The 21,352-nt window shown below is 28.9% G+C and overlaps 1 protein-coding gene across 2 annotated transcripts; it reads right to left on the bottom strand.

Moving 5' to 3' along the window:
* Nucleotides 1–3,354: 3,354 nt before the first annotated feature.
* Nucleotides 3,355–12,312, bottom strand: LOC136202608 (probable LRR receptor-like serine/threonine-protein kinase At3g47570). Of its 2 annotated transcripts, XM_065993336.1 has the most exons (5): nucleotides 11,791–12,312; nucleotides 11,449–11,520; nucleotides 8,507–8,650; nucleotides 3,846–5,831; nucleotides 3,355–3,762 (listed from the first exon to the last, which is right to left on the bottom strand). In XM_065993336.1, the coding sequence occupies exons 1-5, from the start codon at nucleotides 12,272–12,274 to the stop codon at nucleotides 3,407–3,409; spliced, it is 3,042 nt and encodes a 1,013-aa protein (XP_065849408.1). In that variant the 5' UTR covers nucleotides 12,275–12,312; the 3' UTR covers nucleotides 3,355–3,406. The 2 variants fall into 2 exon arrangements, with proteins under 2 accessions (XP_065849408.1, XP_065849409.1); XM_065993337.1 differs by lacking the exon at nucleotides 11,449–11,520.
* Between the last annotated feature and the right edge of the window lie 9,040 nt (nucleotides 12,313–21,352).

Here is a 21,352-nt window from a genome sequence, read left to right as displayed (position 1 = left end):
GACTAGCAAATAAATTAAACCTAAGTCCTTATTTAATTCATATTTCATATAATAGATTAGGTTTGGGAAATGAAATTTTGTGCTTTGAAATGCCTTGAGACGAAAGACTCAAAAACATGCGTGCTTACACTGTCCCGAATACTTCAATATAAAAATTGAAATACAAGACGAATGATATATCGCTTTTACATTAGCTAGTTTGATGTTTTGCGTATAAATTTACCATGCAAGTTAATCTTTCAGTTTAACTAATTTAAAAAGGAATACATGGATATATGTTTTATTTTCATAAAGAGATTGGTTAAAGAATAAATTCAGTGAAATTTTACTCGGTTAATAATTACCTAAAATATCATTAATAATTACGTCGGTTTTGTAGTGAAATCATGCTAATTATATTCAATTAGAGTACTTTTACGTCTATATATGTTTCTTTGATGCAAAGTACTTAATTATTTGGTTAAATCCAAATAGGAGCTAAATGAAGGAAAATAGGCAAACGTTTGGCAGCGGAAATATAAAAATTTTAACCTATTTCCATTAAACCAAGATCCGTTAATCGTTATTTCATATAAAGATGGATAGAAGGAAATACCTTTTGGAGTTCTATCTACCATTGCAATCGTAGTGCCCACAACTCTTACTCTGAGTTCTCGAGCACAAAACAAAAACACAATTCAAAATCAAATTAGAACTCAACCGTATAAAACAACCAAAGTAGATTGTCTCTAATTAATCAACACAAGATCAAGGAAAAAGAGAAAAAGATGAAATCAATTGAATCGGTAGGAAGCGGTGGATTATTTCGTCCTCAACAAGGGGTGTCAAAATTCTCTCTCCCGGGATTGTCTGTCTTGGTCGAAATTTACCAATAGGGGGGTTATAAATACTCTCTTGTATCTAAACCCTAGTTAGATAAAATTAGGTTACTGAATAAGAATTTAATTCGGAATATAATTCTTATTTATTATTTACAATTATATCTTAAATATAAAGATAACAATAATAACCTTATAGGATAATAATAGGAGCAATTTAATCTCATTAAACTTCCTAACTTATTTATCCTTTAATTAATTTAATTCACAATTATAATCTAATTAGAATTGTTTAAAAATCAAATTAATTATTCATGTATTTCACTACATAAAATCGCCCCCCTCATTTACTGGGCCTTAGTGGACTCAGTTGGGCTTCCATCAATTAATTAACATCTGTTTCTCTTTTGGGTTCCAAGTCTTATGTGTGACCCATTAGGTTCTTATTGCTTCTAGCCGTATGCAACTATTAAATTAATTTTCTCAGAATTATATTTAATCTTTGCATAACGGAATGAGTACGCGAAATGTGATTAGCAAATCCGAAACATTCCCCCAGAGCTATAAGAAGACAGGTTGATTCTGTCGTTGACCTTTCCATATTAGTTACAGTATAATTCGAACCTTTATCAACTACATCCTTGAACTGAATCTTATGACTATGGATAATGTCAAGTCACATATAGCGAGACGTTCGTTTTACTTGTACAGGCCGAGTTAACTCCAATTAGATAGGTTAAGTGAATCTGTATTTCAAGTCTTAAGCTATCTGCTCGCTGAATCTTCAGAATAGTGACAGTTCCTTTGACTACCAAAATGTAAACTAATATGAACAAATCTTAATCTAAATCTAAATGCTACTGTGTTTGTATTTATTTGATAAACAACTTGTGTACGGCAAGATGCCTTTTACAAAATCGAACTCTAATCTCTGACTCATTTCTGAGTCAGAGTTTCTGCATAAACTCTGCACTAATCTTACAAATCTAACTCTCTCTTTCTATATTTCAACTCTCAATCAACTCTCTATTTATAGATGTTGAAGAGTCGTGATTGAAGTGTCGTGTCCATTGTGAAGGGTCGTATGCGCTGCGAAGAGACGTTTCTATCCACCCGAACGAACGCGTTTCTTGGAATTTAAACATGTGAATTTAGTGCTGCAAAGGCTGCTGATCTTACCGGGAATGAGAATGTGATTTTTGGTCTTCGAAATAAAGGAGAGAGGCACTGGACTTTAGCGTGTCGCGACCGAGAATTTGGGATTCTCGATCGTGACCCATAATTCTCTATCGAGAATTTGGATTCTCAACCGAAAATAGGAATTTTTCTCCCGTTTCTGACTTCGTTCTCATCTTCCTCGTATCGGTGTGCTGATTTCTTCGTCTTTTGGCTCCTAACTTAGGGTTTTTCCTTCGTTTTTGACCTCTTTTCATTCCTATTTGGATTTTACCAAATATTTAGGTACCTTGCATGAAAGAAACATATTCGGACGTAAAAGTACTCTAAATAGATATAAACAGCATGATTTCATAGCAAAACTGATGTAAATATTAATGATATTTTAGGTATATTTTGGGCTTAACAGACGATACGAAAACAAATGTTTGTCATGTATCTTGTGTCATGTGAAAGGGAAAATAACATAGTGATGTTCTCAATTAACTTATGAGCTTATTCCGAGACATGAAATCAACACTTGATAAATTTTTCTAGCGCTATTTTCCGACTAGGTAAATTTATCTTCCCCCTTTTTTCAATTTGTTTATGTTAGATATGACTGGTAATTTTAATGAGAAGGGTGGTTTAGTGAATTTGATCAACATATCCGGTGAGTTTAAATAATAAAGGGTAATGCAAAAATACCCATAATGTTTACAACAAGAGCAATTTTACTCCTAATATCTAAAATGGTACAATTTTATGCCTAATGTTGGCAGCCAGGAGCAATTTTACCGTTGACAAATTTGATCAATTTGAGAAATAATTCATCAAAGAAGTCTTCTCAATCATGAATCTTGTCATCAATGCTTCACATGTCAATCATTTTATCACTCATTAGTAGCAGATTACAAACATATGATTAGACGTAAAAAAAAATAAAAAAATAAAATAAAAAATACTATATTTTGTACGAGCTGGAAAAAAATTATATATTTTACCGAATTTATAAATATTAGTCTCTAATTCAATTATTACATCACAAAAAATATGAAATCTTTCTTTAGAACCAACTGATATGTAATTGGTATAGAATAAGAAACAAAATATATGTGTTACATAATAATATATGAAATTGACCCAACTTGTCAACGTTAGGGGTGAAATTGCTCTTACCTGCTAACGTTATGGATAAAATTGTTTCTGACTGTAAACGTTATTGATATTTTTACATTTTATTCCAAATAATAATAAGGAAACACTTTGCAAGACTATGAACAAAAATATTGAAACCAAGAAATACCGAGTGTTTAAAATTCTGTTGATACTATAAAGCTGATATTTATTTATGACAAATTGCTAGAATAAAAAAAATAAGTAAAGCATTAACACCATAAATTAATTTTAATATATGAATGATTACATACTTATTAAGTTAATTGAACATCATTGAGAAGCTTAACTTTGATCTTGTTGAGAGTAATTAGAACATCTTTGATACCAATCCTCTCCTTAGGTACATCTACACAACATTTTAAGGCTAAGTTCATAATTGAAGATGTGCAATCTATCTTAGCCAAATAATGTCGTTCGTTGACCCTAAGCAAATTGGGATCAACAAGTTGAGTGACTCCAGAAGGTACTGAATCTTTAACCCATTTCTTCATACTCATATCTTCGTTAAACATCTCATCCGTAGGCCTTTTTCTTGTGAAAGTTTCGATCAACAGAATACCAAAACTGTATATATCACCCTTTATAGAAACAAGTCCTTCTGATCCATACTCTGCATCAAAATTTGTTTTAATTAGTGTCGCACAATAAATTACTATTTCAAGTATAATATATATACAGAAAATCAAACATCACCTGGGGCCATGTATCCAATAGTTGCAAGATTTATAGTTTGTATGAAAGATTGATCTTCTCCGACGAGCTTCGCTATGCCAAAATCAGTTACATGAGCAACCACATCGTCATCTAGAAGGATATTACTAGGCTTCAAATCACAATGAACAATAGGAGTCATATAACCATGATGAATATATTCAACTGCTGATGCAACATCAATCATTATGTTCAATCTCTGAAAAATGTCCAAAAAGTAGTTGTGAGAATACAACCACTTTTCCAGGCTCCAATTAGGCATGAAGTCCATGACTAAAGCCTTAAATTCAGTGGTACAACAACTCGTGATTATTTTCACAAGGTTTCTATGTCGAATCTCACGCAGTACTTCACACTCCACATCAAAACTCCGGAATGCTCCTTCTAACTCCAAATTGAAAACCTTAACTGCAACGGACAAGCCATTTGAAAGATTCCCTCTATATACCGAACCAAAACTCCCCTTGCCAAGCAAATTCACCTCATCAAATTTATTTGTTGCCCGTTGAAGCTCATGAATAGAAATTCTTTGCCATATTGGTAAAGGTGGAAAATTCACTTGGTGAGTCAACAATCTTGTTTTCCTTTTCCAATGCCAAATTAGGACAACAATAACAATTCCAAGTGCCAAAGTTGTTAATACAATTGCAACCAGTGTTATCTTGATTTTCTTTGAATGGTTCTCATTGCTAGTTCTGCATGGATTGACTTGGAATTTAGGTGCCCCACAAAGTCCTTTATTTCCTATAAATGATTGGGTTGTTAAGTTCATAAACGGCCCTCCATTAGGAATTTCTCCTTGTAGTTCATTGAAGGACACATTAAAATCCTTGATATATTTTAATTTCTCTAGGGAATTGGGTATTTTTCCTGAGAGATTATTGAATGACAAATCTATGAATTCCAAACTTATAGCATCACCAAATGATTCAGGAATGGAACCCTCCAATCTATTATTAGATAAAGAGAGACGCTTTAGAGTTTGAAGGCATTCAAAGATGGGTGGTATACTACCTGATAATTGATTTCTAGACAAATCAAGTAATGTAATAGCTCTCAAACTGCCAATATCTATTGGAAGATCACCGCTTAAGGAATTTGATGATAGCTTGAGTTCAAGCACATCTTTAAGCCTCCAAAAAGTTGATGGAATAGTAGAATTGAGTTTGTTAGAATCCAAATAGAGCTTTCTAAGAGAACTGAGATTACCCAAACAAGACGGGATATTTCTAGAGAGCTTATTACCCCCAAAATATATGTCACTCAATCTCTGTAAACCACATAATTCAGTAGGTATGGACCCTTGGATTCTATTTAACTCAATATCTAATATTTGAAGCTTCCTCATTTTTCTAATTGTCCTAGGAATGAATCCTTTTAAATTGTTATCTCCTAGATTCAATGAAATCAAGCTAGTTAAGTTTCCAATTTCCTTGGGAATGGTTCCTATTAGTCCAGAACCATACATTTTAAAATATTCGAGGGAAGAAGATAGGTTTCCTATGAAAATTGGTAGAGTAGCCTTCAATGGATTGTTACCCAAGTCTAAAAATGTCAACTTTTTGCAATTCGTCAATGAGGAAAATAAAGTCAGTAAAGGTTGACTATTGAGTTGATTGTTCCATAAATTGAGAAATTGAAGCTTTCTTAAATTTCCAAGAGCAACTGGAATAATGCCAGAGAACATGTTTAAATCCAAGTCAATCTCAGTGAGTTTAGAGGCATTAGAGAGAGATATGGGAATAGGACCATGGAAATTATTGTCTCCAATATAAATTCCCTCAAGGTTGGGAAGATAGAGACCAAAACTTGGAGGAAGACTGCCTGAGAGATTATTAGTATCTAACACTAAATTCTTTAATGTTGTAATTTTAAAAATGTTGGAAGGAAGCATTCCATCAAGGTTGTTAACTCCGAGATATAGTTCCTCCAGGTAAGCAATGTTACCCATTTCAAAGGGAATGCTGCCTGCCGTCACAATTCATTTGAAAAATTCTAAATTAAAATTGTGTTTATAAAAAAATTCAACTAAAATTTGAAGGAAGATATATATTTAAACCCAATAACAAATTTAACATCTCATAAAAGTACAAATATATATTTGTCATTTTTCAACATGGTTTCTCCAAAGTTAAGAATTTTGGTTCATTGTATTATCCAAGAGTTATGTATGTTTCCTAAGAGTTATGTTGTTTCTTAAGAGTCATGTTGTTTTGTCCAAGAGTTATATATACTGCCTAAGAGGTGTGTTGTTTATTAAGACCCATGTTTTTTCTAGTAATTGAAATCTTCCTCCCTACTTCCAAACTTCAATTTTCTATCCAACTAGATTTCTTATTGATGAATGAACTTTACAATACACAAGGTTACTTGAATAACTTTTTAATAATAAAACAATTTTTACTAATGTAAAATTTTGCAATTCAATTGTATATAAAGTATATAATTTAAATGAAAAAGAAATATGATAAACTTGGTCTCTCATAGACTTAAAATGGCTGCAAATTGGATTTTCTATTAACTAGAATTATACAAAAAAAAATGGGTAATTAATTTATTAGTCCCTATATTTTGACAAAACACACTGTTTAGTCCCTGTATTTTCAAAAACACATGGTAAGGTCCCTAACCTTTTTATCAATGAACTGTTTAGTCCTTCCGTCTGTTTGTTATATTTTTTTTACCGTTTATGACTTCAGAAATGACTAAATTACCCTTTACTATTTACCTTCAAACTTTAGAAGAGAAAGTCTAATTTAAAAGAAGTTATTTGTATGGAGAACAAGAAAAAGAAAAGACCCAATGCATACGAATTTGAACGATTAAGAAGAAAATCAAGAAGAAGAACATTCAAAGTTGATTTCAGATGCATTAGAGTTTAAAGGAAATGAAAAGAAGATCGCAAATCCAAATTGACTAACAAAATCTTCATGAGAGTCTAACGGCAGGGACTAAACAGTTCACCGAGAAAAATGTTAGGGACTAAACAGTTCATTGAGAAAAAAGTTAGGGACTTTATCATGTGTTTTTGAAAATACAAGGACTAAACCGTGTGTTTTGTCAAAATATAGGGACTAATAAATTAATTACCCAAAAAAATTTAATAAGAAATGAATTAAGAAGAAGAAAGTGCAATTTGCCAATAGAAATTCTTTGAAGTTTATTCAGTTGTTTCTTTTCGTGTTCTGTAACTTAAATATATGAAAGAGTCAAAAAGTAATTTGTGTCCTCCAAATTTATAATTTTATAATTGCTTACATGTTATGTAATGGTTAATTTGTGTCTACATCCATGACATAGCCACAACCAACAATTTACAATATAATTATGAAAATCGGTTTAATGCATATATACATACCTAAATTTGGCAAGTTTTATCTAATAGCACCCTAAACTTTTAAAATAACATATCACATATTTATAGTTGACTTTAAAAACATATGACACACTTATAGTTAGTTTTAAAAATCTATCACACACCTATAGTTGGCTCATTCGGACCTCAATGCATATATACACACCTAAATTTGGCAAGTTTTATCTAATAGCACCCTAAACTTTTAAAATAACATATCACACATTTATAGTTGACTTTAAAAACCTATGACACACTTATAGTTAGTTTTAAAAATCTATCACACACTTATAGTTGGCTCATTCGGACCTCATGCACACAAAATCGTTGATTTTTCGTCTTTGACAGATGAGGTGGCATACCGAACGAATTCACGCGCTTTTCTTTTTTTCTATAACACGTATACCAACTTGTTCGTTAAAGACAAAAGATCAATGATTTTGTGTGTAGGAGGTCCGAATGAACTAACTATAAGTGTGTAATAGGTTTTTAAAGCCAACTATAAGTGTGTGATAGGTTATTTTAAAAGTTCAGGGTGTCAATAGACAAAATGTGCCAAGTTTAAGGGTATAAATAGACATTAAACCTATGAAAATCACACTAAACTAAGAACTTTCCTAGAAAATATATATAAAAAATTACTACAACTCTCTACCTAATGCTCATATAAGAAAACACATTTATAGTCACTAAATCTTAGCACTCAAGACAACTTGATGTCCAATTTGTTAGACTTAGTCCTTACTCCATATTTGTAAAATTTAGTCTTCAAAATTTTGATCTTTTGCACTTACGGTACATATTAACAAATTGGTTCAAATTGGTTAGTTAAGTTCCATTGATAATATGTAACTGCTAAGTAGGTATCAAGATTCAATACTTTGATATAAAATATATTTTCAATTGTCTCGATAATTTCATCATAATGAAGAATCAAACTAGATTCTAAAACATTTTATTACTAATAGAAATTTTGTGCTGGTAAATGAAAACCACCTCAACCAGATCAGAATAAAAAACCTGATAACAAAGTATTATTAAACGAAGTCCTTACTCCGTATGGTTAATATCTCCAAATTTTTGTAAATTGACAATAGACTTCTGAATTTCAACTTTTTCAAAGTACAGTGGGATAGTTAACTTTTTTAGACAGGTCTAGGGAGTAAAAGGTGTAATTAACTTTTAAGTATGTAAATGCAAGTACGTATAAAGATTTAACAGTTTCATATAAAATAGTAAAGATTGAATTTAGATTAATTCTAAAACATCTACGAGTACGGATAAATACCTGTCAATTTGTTTTCTCCGAAGTCAAGAGTCCTTAATGCGGTAAGATTTCCAATAGATGAAGGAATTTGACCACCAATGGAATTTCTTACCATGGCTAATGTCTCCAAATTTATAAGATTACCAATGCACTTTGGAATTTCTCCTATAAAAATCAAAGGATAAATTTGTAACTGATTAATTTAATTCATTTGTTAGTTATATATATATACACACACATGAGATTATAAGTAGAATATGTAACTGTAAATAGATGTTATCTATATGGAGTTATAGTTTATGTATAGAGTTACTTTATGTATAATTTAAAATATTTATTCAATTTTTCTGTTCATAGTCATAGAACTATGCTATTTGCAACATTCCAATTGAATCTTTCATAGGAGAATTAACTGTTCGACCAAATTTGGCTCAGTTCTACGATAAATTATTAAAGCAATCGGATCTTCTAATATATATGGAGGACTGTCCATATAAAAATTGATATATAAATAAATAAAATGATTTTTTAACTTGTCAATGTGTATACAACACGTATAAATTTTTCTATAGAAAATCCTTCATTTGAGTCGGAGAATCTGATTCCTCTAATAATGTATGCAATTTCATTAAATTTAAAATTATTCATTCTTAATCCTTAAGACTATAGAAATTTAATTTTATTGATTTCTACAAAAACATTTTATAGCTTTAGGAACTTTTGGTGAAGATAAAATATCCTTATCCACTTACTTTGCCTAGCCAACAACTAAAAAAATTGTAGCAACCAAATATAACAGATATATGCTTCTTTGATTAGCTTCTATTTTCCATTAATGTGCTATATTTTCTTTTCTAGATTCCGAATGAAAATTCAAAATCTGTTTAGGTCAATTAGTCTATTTTTAATATACTTATGTATAAAAGAACCTTCCTTGAAGGAGATTCATATTGTATGTCACTTTTTTTTTATAAAAAAAAAATTCACATTAAGTCCCTTGGTTGTCAAATTAGCTAATTATAAACATTAGTTAATATAAATTCACTTATTTTATTTGTGTTTAAAATTATATTTTTTTTTTTACAAATTGAAAATAAGATTCACTCATTTTATTTTTTCTCAATAATATCATATCACACGTATAAAAAAAATTATTTTTAAACTATTATAAATGAAAATCAAAATACATTTGAATTATGAGGGACTTAACAAAAACAAAAATAAAAATTTCAAGAACTTAATACATCAAAATCATAATGATTATAGATCTTATGATGCTTTTCAGGGCTGATCCTGAGATTTTAGAGGCCCGAGGGCGAATTACCAAATGGGACCCTAATAAATAAGCGGAAATTAAAAAAAAATAAGTAGAAAAGTAAAGTATATAAAAGAAGATTACTTAAAAATGACACTTTTCTTGTTACATTTAATAAAATATCTAATAAAAACATTTTATATTGCTTTAAGTACCCAATTTCTTATACAAAATGATGTCTATGAACATTTCTAGAAGTAAATTTCTTAAATTTAATAAATTATGAAATAGTTCTAATAGATTTTATGCTCTTTACAATACAAAGCATGATAACGGAAAAGTGAAAAACCAAATTTGAAAATCACATCATTTAACGAGGTTTAGCACCTAAGTTCTTGAAATTGGAAGATTTTGATACATTTTTCCGAAACTTCTTTTGAAGACCGAGTCAATCAGAATCTGATAGAATTTCTCAAAGACAACAAAAAAGATTATTAGTAATTGGAAGTTTCACAGTGAGGTGATTAGAAAACAAAATTGATTATATAGCTGATGAATTGAAATGAACTGCGGATGTAGGATAATATTACTGTTTAATATTCTTTGGGATTGGAGTGTGATTAAAAAAGGGAGAGATAAATTATAAATTTTTGTTGGGATTGATAGGTGGGAAAGATAATTATAGAAATACTTTGAGATAAATTAAGGAATTGATGCCCAAAGTTTTTATTAGGAAATTTGGAAAGAATCCGAGATAAATTAGGGAATTTAGAAAGACTATTTAATAACTGATGCCAACGTTTTTTATTTGGAAAAACTAATTTGGAAAGAATCTAAAGTCAACGTCAACTATATTTTTTTTTAATTTAATCAAGTATAATTTAATAGGTACTAATGCATCACTATAATTAGGGCCCTTCTCATCCTTGGGCCCTGGGCAGGCGCCCCTACTGTCCATGCTCAGGGACGGGGCTGATGATTTTTTCCATATTAATAGTCTCCAATGAAATCTCAAGAAATGTTATCTGTGTCTAATAAGATTTATAAAAAATGATTTTTTTATATAGAAAGCAGAATATTTAATCAAGCAAATGTTTAGTGTCTAAACATAACTTGAAGATAGATGAATTTGGTTGAGAATAAATACATTTGTTACCATATAATTAATATTTTTTTACATGTCAATTCAATATGTTAATCCATGTCATTTGAATTAATTTAATATAAATATCAAAAATTTACCAAATTAGTCATATATTTTATATAATGTAAATTTCTTCTAAATCCCAATAAAATGGGCTCTTATTCATATTTATTAAACACACGAATTATTATTTTTAAATATCATAAAACTCAACTTTTATTTCTATAATATATACCAAAAGTAATTAAAAACTTCAATTTCATATATATGTTAGTGTTTTAGGTTAATTTCATTATGTTTTATTTTACTATGTTTTTTTGTACCGAATTATACTTTTAATTTTAATTAAATTTTATATAAGTTTCACTAAATTACACATGCAATTCAGTAGGTTCACATGAATTTAAAATAGAAAATTGTAAGAGACAAAAGTTAATGCACGAATATGAGCAAATGTATTTGATGAAAGATTGCTGTTAGATTATCTATGGAAAAATCCAACCATCGAAGTGATGACACTAATTATGAGTAATATAAACAATTATTTATAGTAGATATATTGACCTTCAATATTATTGATTCCCAAATAAAGATGATGGAGTTTTGATAAGTTGCATATTTGTAAGGGAATGCCACCTGTAACGATACATGAAAATTAATATATGAAATTATTCCCATCATTAAAACATTATTTATGTCAATGGAGATTAAAAAGACGGTCATTTCATCCTATTGGGTAAAAAAATTCATCTTTTGTTAATGAAGTTTAAAATTGAACAATCTAGTAGACCTTAGGTTTAAGATTGCACCGTTGTACATTGAGACTAAATCTCCAAATTAAGCTTAAGATTGAAATGTTTTTACAACATGAAAAAAGGTAACAAATAAGGGAAAGAAGAAATTAACCTCCAAAGTGATTAGTGTCGAGACCAAGTAACTGAAGTTGGGAGAAAGATCCAATCCAAGAGGGGATAGTCCCAGTGAAAAGATTATATGCCAAGAGAAAAAACTTCAATCGGCGTAAATTGGAAAGTTCAACCGGCAAAGAGCCATGGAATGAGTTATTGAATAAAGAGAATGTGCCTAGGAATGAAAGGTTCCCAATTTGTGGAGGAACGGTTCCTGTTAATCTGGTGTTTTCAAGTAGTATCTTCGTAACTCTGCGATGACGAGTTCCACAAGTAATACCAATCCAATTGCACACTGATGTATCTTTAGACCAGTTTGATGCTAATAGATTTTGAGGATCATTAGTGATACGAGCTTTCAAGGCAAGCAACGCATCCTCATCAGCATTGATATTACTTATGGCTTTGCTTTCATCTATGCATTTCAGTAAACACATGAAACACAAAATAACTATGACTGAAAAAGAATTTATTTTCTCCATGACTCACTCAATATTGAGAAAGGTGTTGAGGAGTTGTTATAAAATAAAAGTATTTGAAACTATATATATATATATAGTTCCAATTTGAAGCAGTAAGTACAAAAAAAAAAAAAATAATAATAAATAAAATAAAAACTCCTTAATGTCTATTATTCCCTTACCCCACTTCTTAGCAAACTTGACCACTGAAATTTCTATGAAAAACAATTAAAAGTATTATATTTAATAATTAGAAAAAAGTATTATAAATATTAATGAAACAGGTAAAGGCTATGCTTATTTTGTTTTTGACAAAGTAAGCCTTACTTTGTGTGTTTTCACCATTGGATTAATTTTATACTCCATCATCCAATGGTGAAAACATATCAAGTAATGGTACTTTGTCAAAAACAAAGTAACCATAGAAGGCATATATTATTTTAACTATGTATACTATTCATTCGTATACTACGTTGTAATATCAATTAAAAGAAAAGAAATTTTGGCAGTAACGAAATTAGATTAACATAATTAATTTTTTATAGATGAATTATCCATAGGTAACTATCTATTCAGTATGTGTGGTGAAGCTCTTAGCCTAGTGGTTGAGAGCTTACCTATGCCTTGGGAGGTCATGGGTTCGAATCACATCCAGGTTTGGTGGGGATTTTTCTTTCTTCTTTAATGTAAGCGCATTGTGCGCAAATTTTTTTTTTTAAAAAAAAAAAAATATTTGTTTTTGTTAGTTATTTATTTGACAAAAAAAAAACATTATCAAGTTCTGATTTTTTATTTTTTATTCATTAAGGTCTTTATTTTATATTTTTGATCATATATAGCACTAATGACCAAAAATAATAATTTTGAATATAAAATTCGGTTAATAAATAGTTTTTCATTTTACCTGCATTTAAAATATGCATTTTTCACGGTTTTAGAGCAGTTGAAAATAGATTTTTATGTGTGTAACATGACTATAGGCAAACTATAAAACCTTATTTCAAACGGTAAAAAATATAATTTCAAACACAAATGAAATTACATATATATTTTTTACTAAATTAAATGTTTAGAACTAACTAATTTCGTAAGTAAGGTCTTAATGCAATAAAAAAACAAAAATCGGAAACTTAATGTATCCAAATAAAATATTAGTGGCTTAATGAACTAAAAACTGAAAAATTAAAGGCCTCATATAATGTTTTTTGCCTAATTATTTTTATGTGTTAATTGCAAATGCGTTTTTGTTCAAATATTCCTCCCATGCAGTAATAATTGTTGTTGTTTACTTGATTAATAATTACTAAAAATCTACGAAACTGTTTCAATTTATTGAGAAATTTGTTTGGAAAGTCTGATATGACAGTTAAATAACAGTTAAGCAAGTCTTACAAATTTTCGATACCACGTGATCAAAATTGATCTTGTTTAAAAACATTCGATCTAAGTTTACATTCGGTTTAATTGTTAGAGTTAGATTTGACATTTATTCCCGTTAAAATTAATTATATTTCTTAAATATTTGTGACTTAATCTTATCTACTTGTAAGAGATGCAGCATTCGAGTTTAATTATGTAGGGCTTCTTAAATTAATTATCATAAAGTAGTTTGGTAGCCAGCCATCTACAAAGTTTTGAATTTTCTATTAGCTGGTCATTTAAGCAAACTGTACATCCTTGAAAAATGAAAATTGGGGCTATGAAAATTAATTATGAAGCTTGCGGACTTGGATGATTAAAAAGATGTTTGAAGACTAGAAAACTAATTATGAAATTTGATTCTAAGAATTTTTTTTTTTTTTTTTCTGAAGGGAAATGAGATTTCTCATTAAATAAAATACAAAGCATCAGAATAGAATACAATGCAGATTCCAGAAAAAGGAGGAATTGTAAAAGAAGTAAAAGGATTAGCATTGGAAATGGCATTTTTAGCTAAAGTATGAGCTACCATGTTCGCTAACTATGGACGAAAAGACACGCTAATATCATGTCGGTTTTGAAAAAGTAATTGACAATCTTTTATAATATTTCCGAAATCCGAGAGATCCTCCTTGGATGAGTGGAAACTATCCACAACTGTCTTGGCATCTGACACGATCATTACTGACTGAAAACCTAACTCCAGAATTCTAAGAAGTTTTGATTTAGTAAATTTAACTCTAACATTTTCAAGAAATATCAATTTTAGCTTATATTACCAAATTTTTTAAAATATTAGTTTAACTATTATTTAAACATATTAGTCTGTCCAAACAAGTTTATCAATGAACTGAAATAGTTTCGTGCATTTTCTATTGGCTACTTGTAACTATATTAGTAATACGGTAAACGTTTTAGACACTTTCACAAATTTTTTTATGATTAACTTATGTGTCGGACTTAATTATTAACATTTTAACAGGTCTTTTGTAACTATGTGAGTAAGGCCTGTTCTTTATCACTTAATTTCAGTAACAATCAGTTCAGTTCAGTTCAGTTCAGTTCAGTTCAGCATTCAGTTTTAGCATTCAGTTTCAGCATCCAGTTTCAGTATTCAGTTTCAGTATTCAGTGATTTATCCTTATTTATTATATTATAATTATTTATATATAATTTATAATAATAATAATTATTATTTAATTTATTATTATTATTATTTATAGTTTATCATTTCTATAAATTAGATAAAAGTTAAGAAATGATAGTCAAGAAATGATAGTTTATTAAAGTATATATCGTTTAATAAAAAAAATTAAAACTAAAGTATACTTCCATATTTAAAAATTAGGAATTGCACTCAAATTTATCGAATTTATCAATGTTAGGGATAAAATTGCACCATTTTAGATGTTAGAGGTAAAATTACCCATGACCCAAAAAGTTAGGGATATTTTTACACTTTAACCCTTAATTAGAATAAAAAGTTAAGAGTTTGTATTCATATAAAAATTTGTATTTGATTTCATAGGCTTTAAACTATATGTAAATTTGTGTTTGGATATAATTTGTATTTTTAATTTAAATTAGACTCATTTTTATTTAATTTTATAGGTTTTTATCGAGCCAAAATTTTATCAAGCCGAGCTTTTATTTGATATTCAATTTAGTTTTATCTTTAATAATATATTTATTTATTTATTATTGATATTATTAAATTTATTAGAACCATCATTATTATTATTATAAGTTTATTAATGTCCACTATTATCAATTAAATTATTTTAAAGTCTAATATCATCATTAGTGTTTAGTTCGGTTCAGTTCGGTAGTATTCAGTTAAGTTCAGTAGTATTCAATTAAATTCAGTTCAGTTCAGTATTCAGCAGTATTCAGTTCAATTCAGTTCAGTTCAGTTCAATTCAGTTCAGTTCAGTTCAGTTCAGTTTTTTTCAGCAATAAAGAACAAAGCCTAACACATTAAATATTTTCAAAATAATTGATGTCTGATGTGATAGTTAAATAACAGTCAAACAAGTCTTTTCAAATTTTTGATAATGTATGGTTAAAATTGAACTTGCTTGGAAATATTTTAGGGGTTCAATTTGAATCATTTTTTAAATTAGGATTAAATCTGAACTTTACCAAATATATTGGGTGAAATTTGACATTATCCCAGCAAATTAATTATGTAGGGCTTCTTCCATAGTTAATGTAGTAGTTGGTGACAGGATGTTGATATTACTACTTGTGGCTTGCTATTTAGGAAATTAATTAGTACCGTTGAAAATGAAACAGAAAATAGTTTCAGTACTGTTTGGTAAAGAGTTTTTTGGGGTAAAATTAGAAGTTTGAGCCATTTTATAGGTTTTGATTAGTCAATTTTTTATTTTTTTTTTGTTACAATGGAGGAGCTAACCTTAAGAAAACATCAAATACAGACCGATCTTTAAAGAATGGTCATTCTGGGAAGCCCATACCCACAAAAATTAGAAAAAAGAATGTCATGAATGCTTGCAGGAAGCGCATCACACTCGTGAAGACCTAAACTCAAACTCTCTGCGTAGTTTGCCATCCAGTCAGATACCCCGTTCCCTCGTAGGATATGAACGAGCCGCACCTCCCAATCTCTATCATATAGATCACGACACGTCATAATAAGTCAAGAAAAACGATGTCGTTGAACCACCTCATGACTAACAAGCCGAATTACTACCAAAGAGTCCATTTCGAAAGTGGATGAAAGTATCTAATTTGATGAGATGAAAACAAAGTGAGTCAAATATATTAATGGACCTCTTCAAATCAGCTAGATTAATAATTAGCCCTAAAAAAATGTATTGGTGAGTTTTTGAATAAATGTCCCATTAGCTAGATTTCAAAATGTTAATAGAAGAAAAATAAAAAATTTGGCGTTGTATTATTATAGAAATTGCTGGGAAACTCATTTGAGTGAGGTGTAAATATATATGTGGTATTTTATCAAATATATATATATATAGTAAAACCTTTATAAATTAATAATGTTGGGATCATGAAATTTTATTAATTTATAGAGGTTATTAATTTATCGAGTATAAAATTAGTGATCTGGTCCAAATCGGGACCAGAAGAAATTATTATTTTAAAGAGGTTATTAATTTATCGAGTATTAATTTATGAAGGTTTGCCTGTATATATATAGGGGTGAAGATCTAGTGTGACAAGGGGTTAGGATATGACAAGGAGCTTATTGTGTTACATAACAAAACTACGTAGTTTTGATTATAATTAAAAAGGGCAATGTGGCAAATTTGTAAATAAAATGAAAGAGAGGATAGAGAAAATTGTTTTATTTCTTTTCTTTAAAATACATTTTCCCAATATCTCTAACATCGTTTTTCAAAATTTTTTATACTATTAGACTCGTCTAAATTAGACGGTCATTTTAAGACCCCTGAAGCTCAAGTAAAAAAAATTCTGGTGAACGGAATCCGGGTGGACGTTTTTCGGCGAGACAAAAAGTTCCAAAAAATTCTCAAAAAAATCCAGAAAATGTAAAACATTATTCTAAGAAACTTTAATTCTTGGGTCGAAGCATAATTTCTTACGGTTTAGTCCCAATAAAACATTTTTCTTAATTTTATCCATTTTACAAGCTTCAACAATTTATTGGGTTATAACCGTAAGGAATCTCGTTTTGAGCCAAGAATTAAAATTTTTTAAAATGATGTTTTAAATATTTTGAAATTTTTTGATAATTTTCTGGGCACGTTTTTTGTCCTACTTACATTGTTCAAAATCAGTGTACCATTTGTTCCACCATAATACTTATATTGTTCCAACAGAAAATTGTTTTATTTCTTTTCTTTAAAATACATTTTTCTGACATTTCTAACCTCATTTTTTGAAAAATTTTATACTATTAGACTTGTCTAAATTAGACGGTCATTTTAAGATCCCTGAAGTTCAAGTAAAAAAAATTCCGGTGAACGGAATCCGGGTGAGCATTTTCTGGTGAGAAAAAAAGTGTTCAAAAAATTCTCAAAAAATTTCAAAAAATGTGAAACATTATTCTAAAAAATTTTAATTCTTGGGTCGAAGCGGGATTTCTTATGGTTTAATCCCAATAAAACTTGTTCCTTAATTTTATGCATTTTACATGATTGAACAATTTATTGGGTTAAAACTATAAGGAATCACGCTTTGAGCCAAGAATTAAAATTTCTTAAAATGATGTTTTACATGTTTTGGAATTTTTTGATAATTTTCTGGGCACATTTTTTTTTCTACTTACATTGTTCCAAATCAGTGTACCATTTGTTCCAACATAATACTTATATTGTTCCAACAGAAAAATGTTTTATTTCTTTTCTTTAAAATACATTTTCTTGATATTTCTAACCTCGTTTTTCAAAAAATTTTATACTATTAGACTCGTCTAAATTAGACGGTCATTTTAAGATCCCTGAAGCTCAAGTAAAAAAAATTCCGGTGAACGGAATCCGGGTGGGCGTTTTCTGGCGAGCAATAAGGTGCCCATAAAATTCTCAAAAAATTTCAGAAAATGTAAAATATTATTCTAAGAAACTTTAATTCTTGGGCCAAAGTGGGATTTCTTACGGTTTTGACCTAATAAATTATTGAAGGATGTAAAATGGATAAAATTAAGGAAAACGTTTTATTGGGACTAAACCGTAAGAAATCCTACTTTGACTCAAGAATTAAAGTTTCTCAAAATAATGTTTTACATTGTTTGGAAGGTTTTGAGAATTTTCTGGGTACTTTCGGGTTTTTTTATCGGAAAACGCTCATCTAACCGCCGGATTCCGTTGATTTGGGACTAAACCGTAAGGAATCTCATTTTGAGTGAATTAAAGTTTCTTAGAATAACGTTTTACATTTTCTGGAATTTTTTGAGAATTTTCTGGACATTTTTTTCTCACAGAAAAACATATCGTCGGATTCCATTCACCGGAAATTTTTTTACCCAAGCTTCTGGGATCTTAAAATGACCATCTAATTAAGACGAGTCCAACGGTATAAATTTTTTTGAAAAACAAGGTTGAAAAAGTTGGGAAAATGCATTTTGAAGAAAAAAATAAAATAATTTTTTCTTTCCTTTTATTTACAAATTTGCCACCTCATTTTGGTTAGTTACAAAATTGGTCATTGTCACATCGATCTCATCTCTCTCTCTATATATATATATAGTCACATTTAATAGAAAATGTACGTGGAGGTGATAGGTTTGATTCAAAATCTAATAATTAGTTATTTTGATTTATTAGTTATGAAAAAATATTTAATATATTTTAATAAATAAAGTTACTAAAATTAATATGTAATAAATAACTTAAGGGTTACCGTAACTAATAGCTACTAAATAGGTTAGTAGTTACTAAATATTGGTCTATATATAGGCTAATTGTTTATGATTTAAAAAGAACCAAGAACCAATATCAATAATAAAATAGAAATTAAGTGGAGATGTAGATCCTTTAATTTTATTAGTTTCCCTATTTATTTTATTTCTTTATTTCTATCTAAAAAACCCAACAAAGTGACATAAATTAGGGATGACAAGGGGTAGGTTACTTGTAGATAATGTAAATCTCAAACTCTTCGTACTCGTTTCATTACTTTAACGGTATACTTTATGAATTCCATTCTCATCCCATTTAAATCGCGGGTAACCGCAAGTAGCTTTACGCATTAAAAATCAATAGATAAAATAAAAATATTACAAAGAATAAATTTAATAATTATCTGCAAATTAACAATTCAAAATTAAAATTAAAATCCTAAATCCCCCAATTATCAATAAATTAAGCAAATATATGACGGGTACCGAATAACATGTACCTAGGAGTCTTCTCATACCTGTCTCATACTTATTTATACAGAGTACACATAATCTCATTAGGATCGGATAGTGTTGGGTACCCACTAGTGCATTCCCCATTACCATCATTAACATAAATTGTACATCTTTCATGGATACTTAAATTAAGGGGGTAATACATCATTTCATAATTAAATAACAGTTAAATCAGCTTATTCAAATTTTAGGTAACATAAGACTATGTTTAAAAACGTTATGATTAAATTTACAAAATTTCATATTTAGAGCTAAATTTGTACTTCTTAAAAATGTTAGGATCAAAATTGATCCTTATTAGTAATAAAATAAAATAAAAAAACATTTGCAATCAAATATATAGTCACTATATTAGTCTTAAAACTCTAGTACTCCTTTACCCCATTCGTTAAGCAAACTTGACCAATGTAAAAGTATATGGAAAAACAATTAAAAATATTTAATTTAATGTACTAAATATTAATAAATTACAATATAATTAATGAAAAGTTTATAAAACATATATTAAGACAACTAAAACTAAGGTTAAATGTTGAAAAATATTGTGTTAGAAAATAAAATATTTTTTGATGTTTGACATAATATCGAAAAACAAAAAAAAGTAATGGATGACTATTATTTTGAAATGGATACGAAAAAAATCAAGTAAGGTTACAAAAGTTTATGAAAATGTTTTATTCTCTTCAAAGGTATAAAACATTTCACTTTCTAACAAACACCGAAAATCAGAAAAATATTTTTTTGCCAACAAACGGCACCTAAATTATCTTTATTTTAGACCGACTCAAAATCATTGAATCTACAAACATAATTCTAATTGTTTTTTTTTTCAAAAGAATTCTAATTGGTTTTAAACCATAGATTAAATACGTTTTCCAGAAAACACACTTTCATTCTTTGTGGTAAGTATGAATTTGAAAAACCGACAAAAAGAAAGATATAAATTTTATTGGGTAAATTACATCCATGACCACTGAACTTTACCATTTTAACATAGTGGTTACTGAACTTCAATTTTTAACAGTATGATCACCGAACTTTACACTTTTTAATACCGGTGGCCGCTCAACACCTCAAAACGACCGTTTACGGCGTCAAAATAAAAAATTAGAAGAGTTAATGATATTTTAAGGAACTTTAATTCTTGAAAATTTTCATTTTGAGGTTATTTAGGCGTTGTTAGTTTAGGAGAGAGAACGAAAGATCCAAAATATGTGATTTTGGAAAATAAAAAATGTGGTTTCATGGTAAATGTGGTTCTGAACAACTTTAATTCTTGAATATTTTCATTTTGAGATCGTTAACGGTTATTTTAAGGTGTTAGTTAAAATTGAGTGGCAACCGATGTTAAAAAGTGTAAAGTTCAGTGGCCATACCGTTCAGAATTGAAATTTAATGACCATAATATTAAAATGGGTAAAGTGCAGTTGTCATAGGTGTAATTTACCCAAATTTTATTTGAATGTAGTATAATTTGATTTTTTTGTTCAAAATTGATGAATAGAATTTTCCAACTACTCAATTGGGTTGATTTTTCTTATGTTTCTGAAAGAGATGCTTGAGACTAGAAAATTAATTTCTTCTCCCTAATCTGACAGTGCTAAGAGTAAATTATACTAGTGCTACTTAAACTTTAGTTCACGCGCATTAGTACTTAGATTATTTTTTATCAAAAATATACCTGAAGTAACGATGATCGGTCAATACGAGTTTGACTAGTAAATTATACTAATGGTATCTGAACTTTATCTTAATTCACATTTTGGTACCTAGATTTCATTTTGTTTAAAAAATAAACCTCAAATAAAAATGACTCAACATTT

Source organism: Euphorbia lathyris, chromosome 8 (assembly GCF_963576675.1).
Source record: "Euphorbia lathyris chromosome 8, ddEupLath1.1, whole genome shotgun sequence".
Classification (NCBI taxonomy): domain Eukaryota; kingdom Viridiplantae; phylum Streptophyta; class Magnoliopsida; order Malpighiales; family Euphorbiaceae; genus Euphorbia; species Euphorbia lathyris.
Note: the sequence above shows the minus strand (reverse complement) of the source record. Positions and strands in the feature narration are given on the sequence as shown.

Excerpts from the sequence above, each read along its gene's own strand:
- LOC136202608 (XM_065993336.1), bottom strand. The coding sequence starts at position 12,274 with ATGGAGAAAATAAATTCTTTTTCAGTCATAGTTATTTTGTGTTTCATG. Across the intron at positions 11,521-11,790 it reads CGACACTAATCACTTTGGAG|GTGGCATTCCCTTACAAATA; the intron begins GTTAATTTCTTC and ends GTATCGTTACAG. Across the intron at positions 3,763-3,845 it reads TATTGGATACATGGCCCCAG|AGTATGGATCAGAAGGACTT; the intron begins GTGATGTTTGAT and ends ATTTTGATGCAG.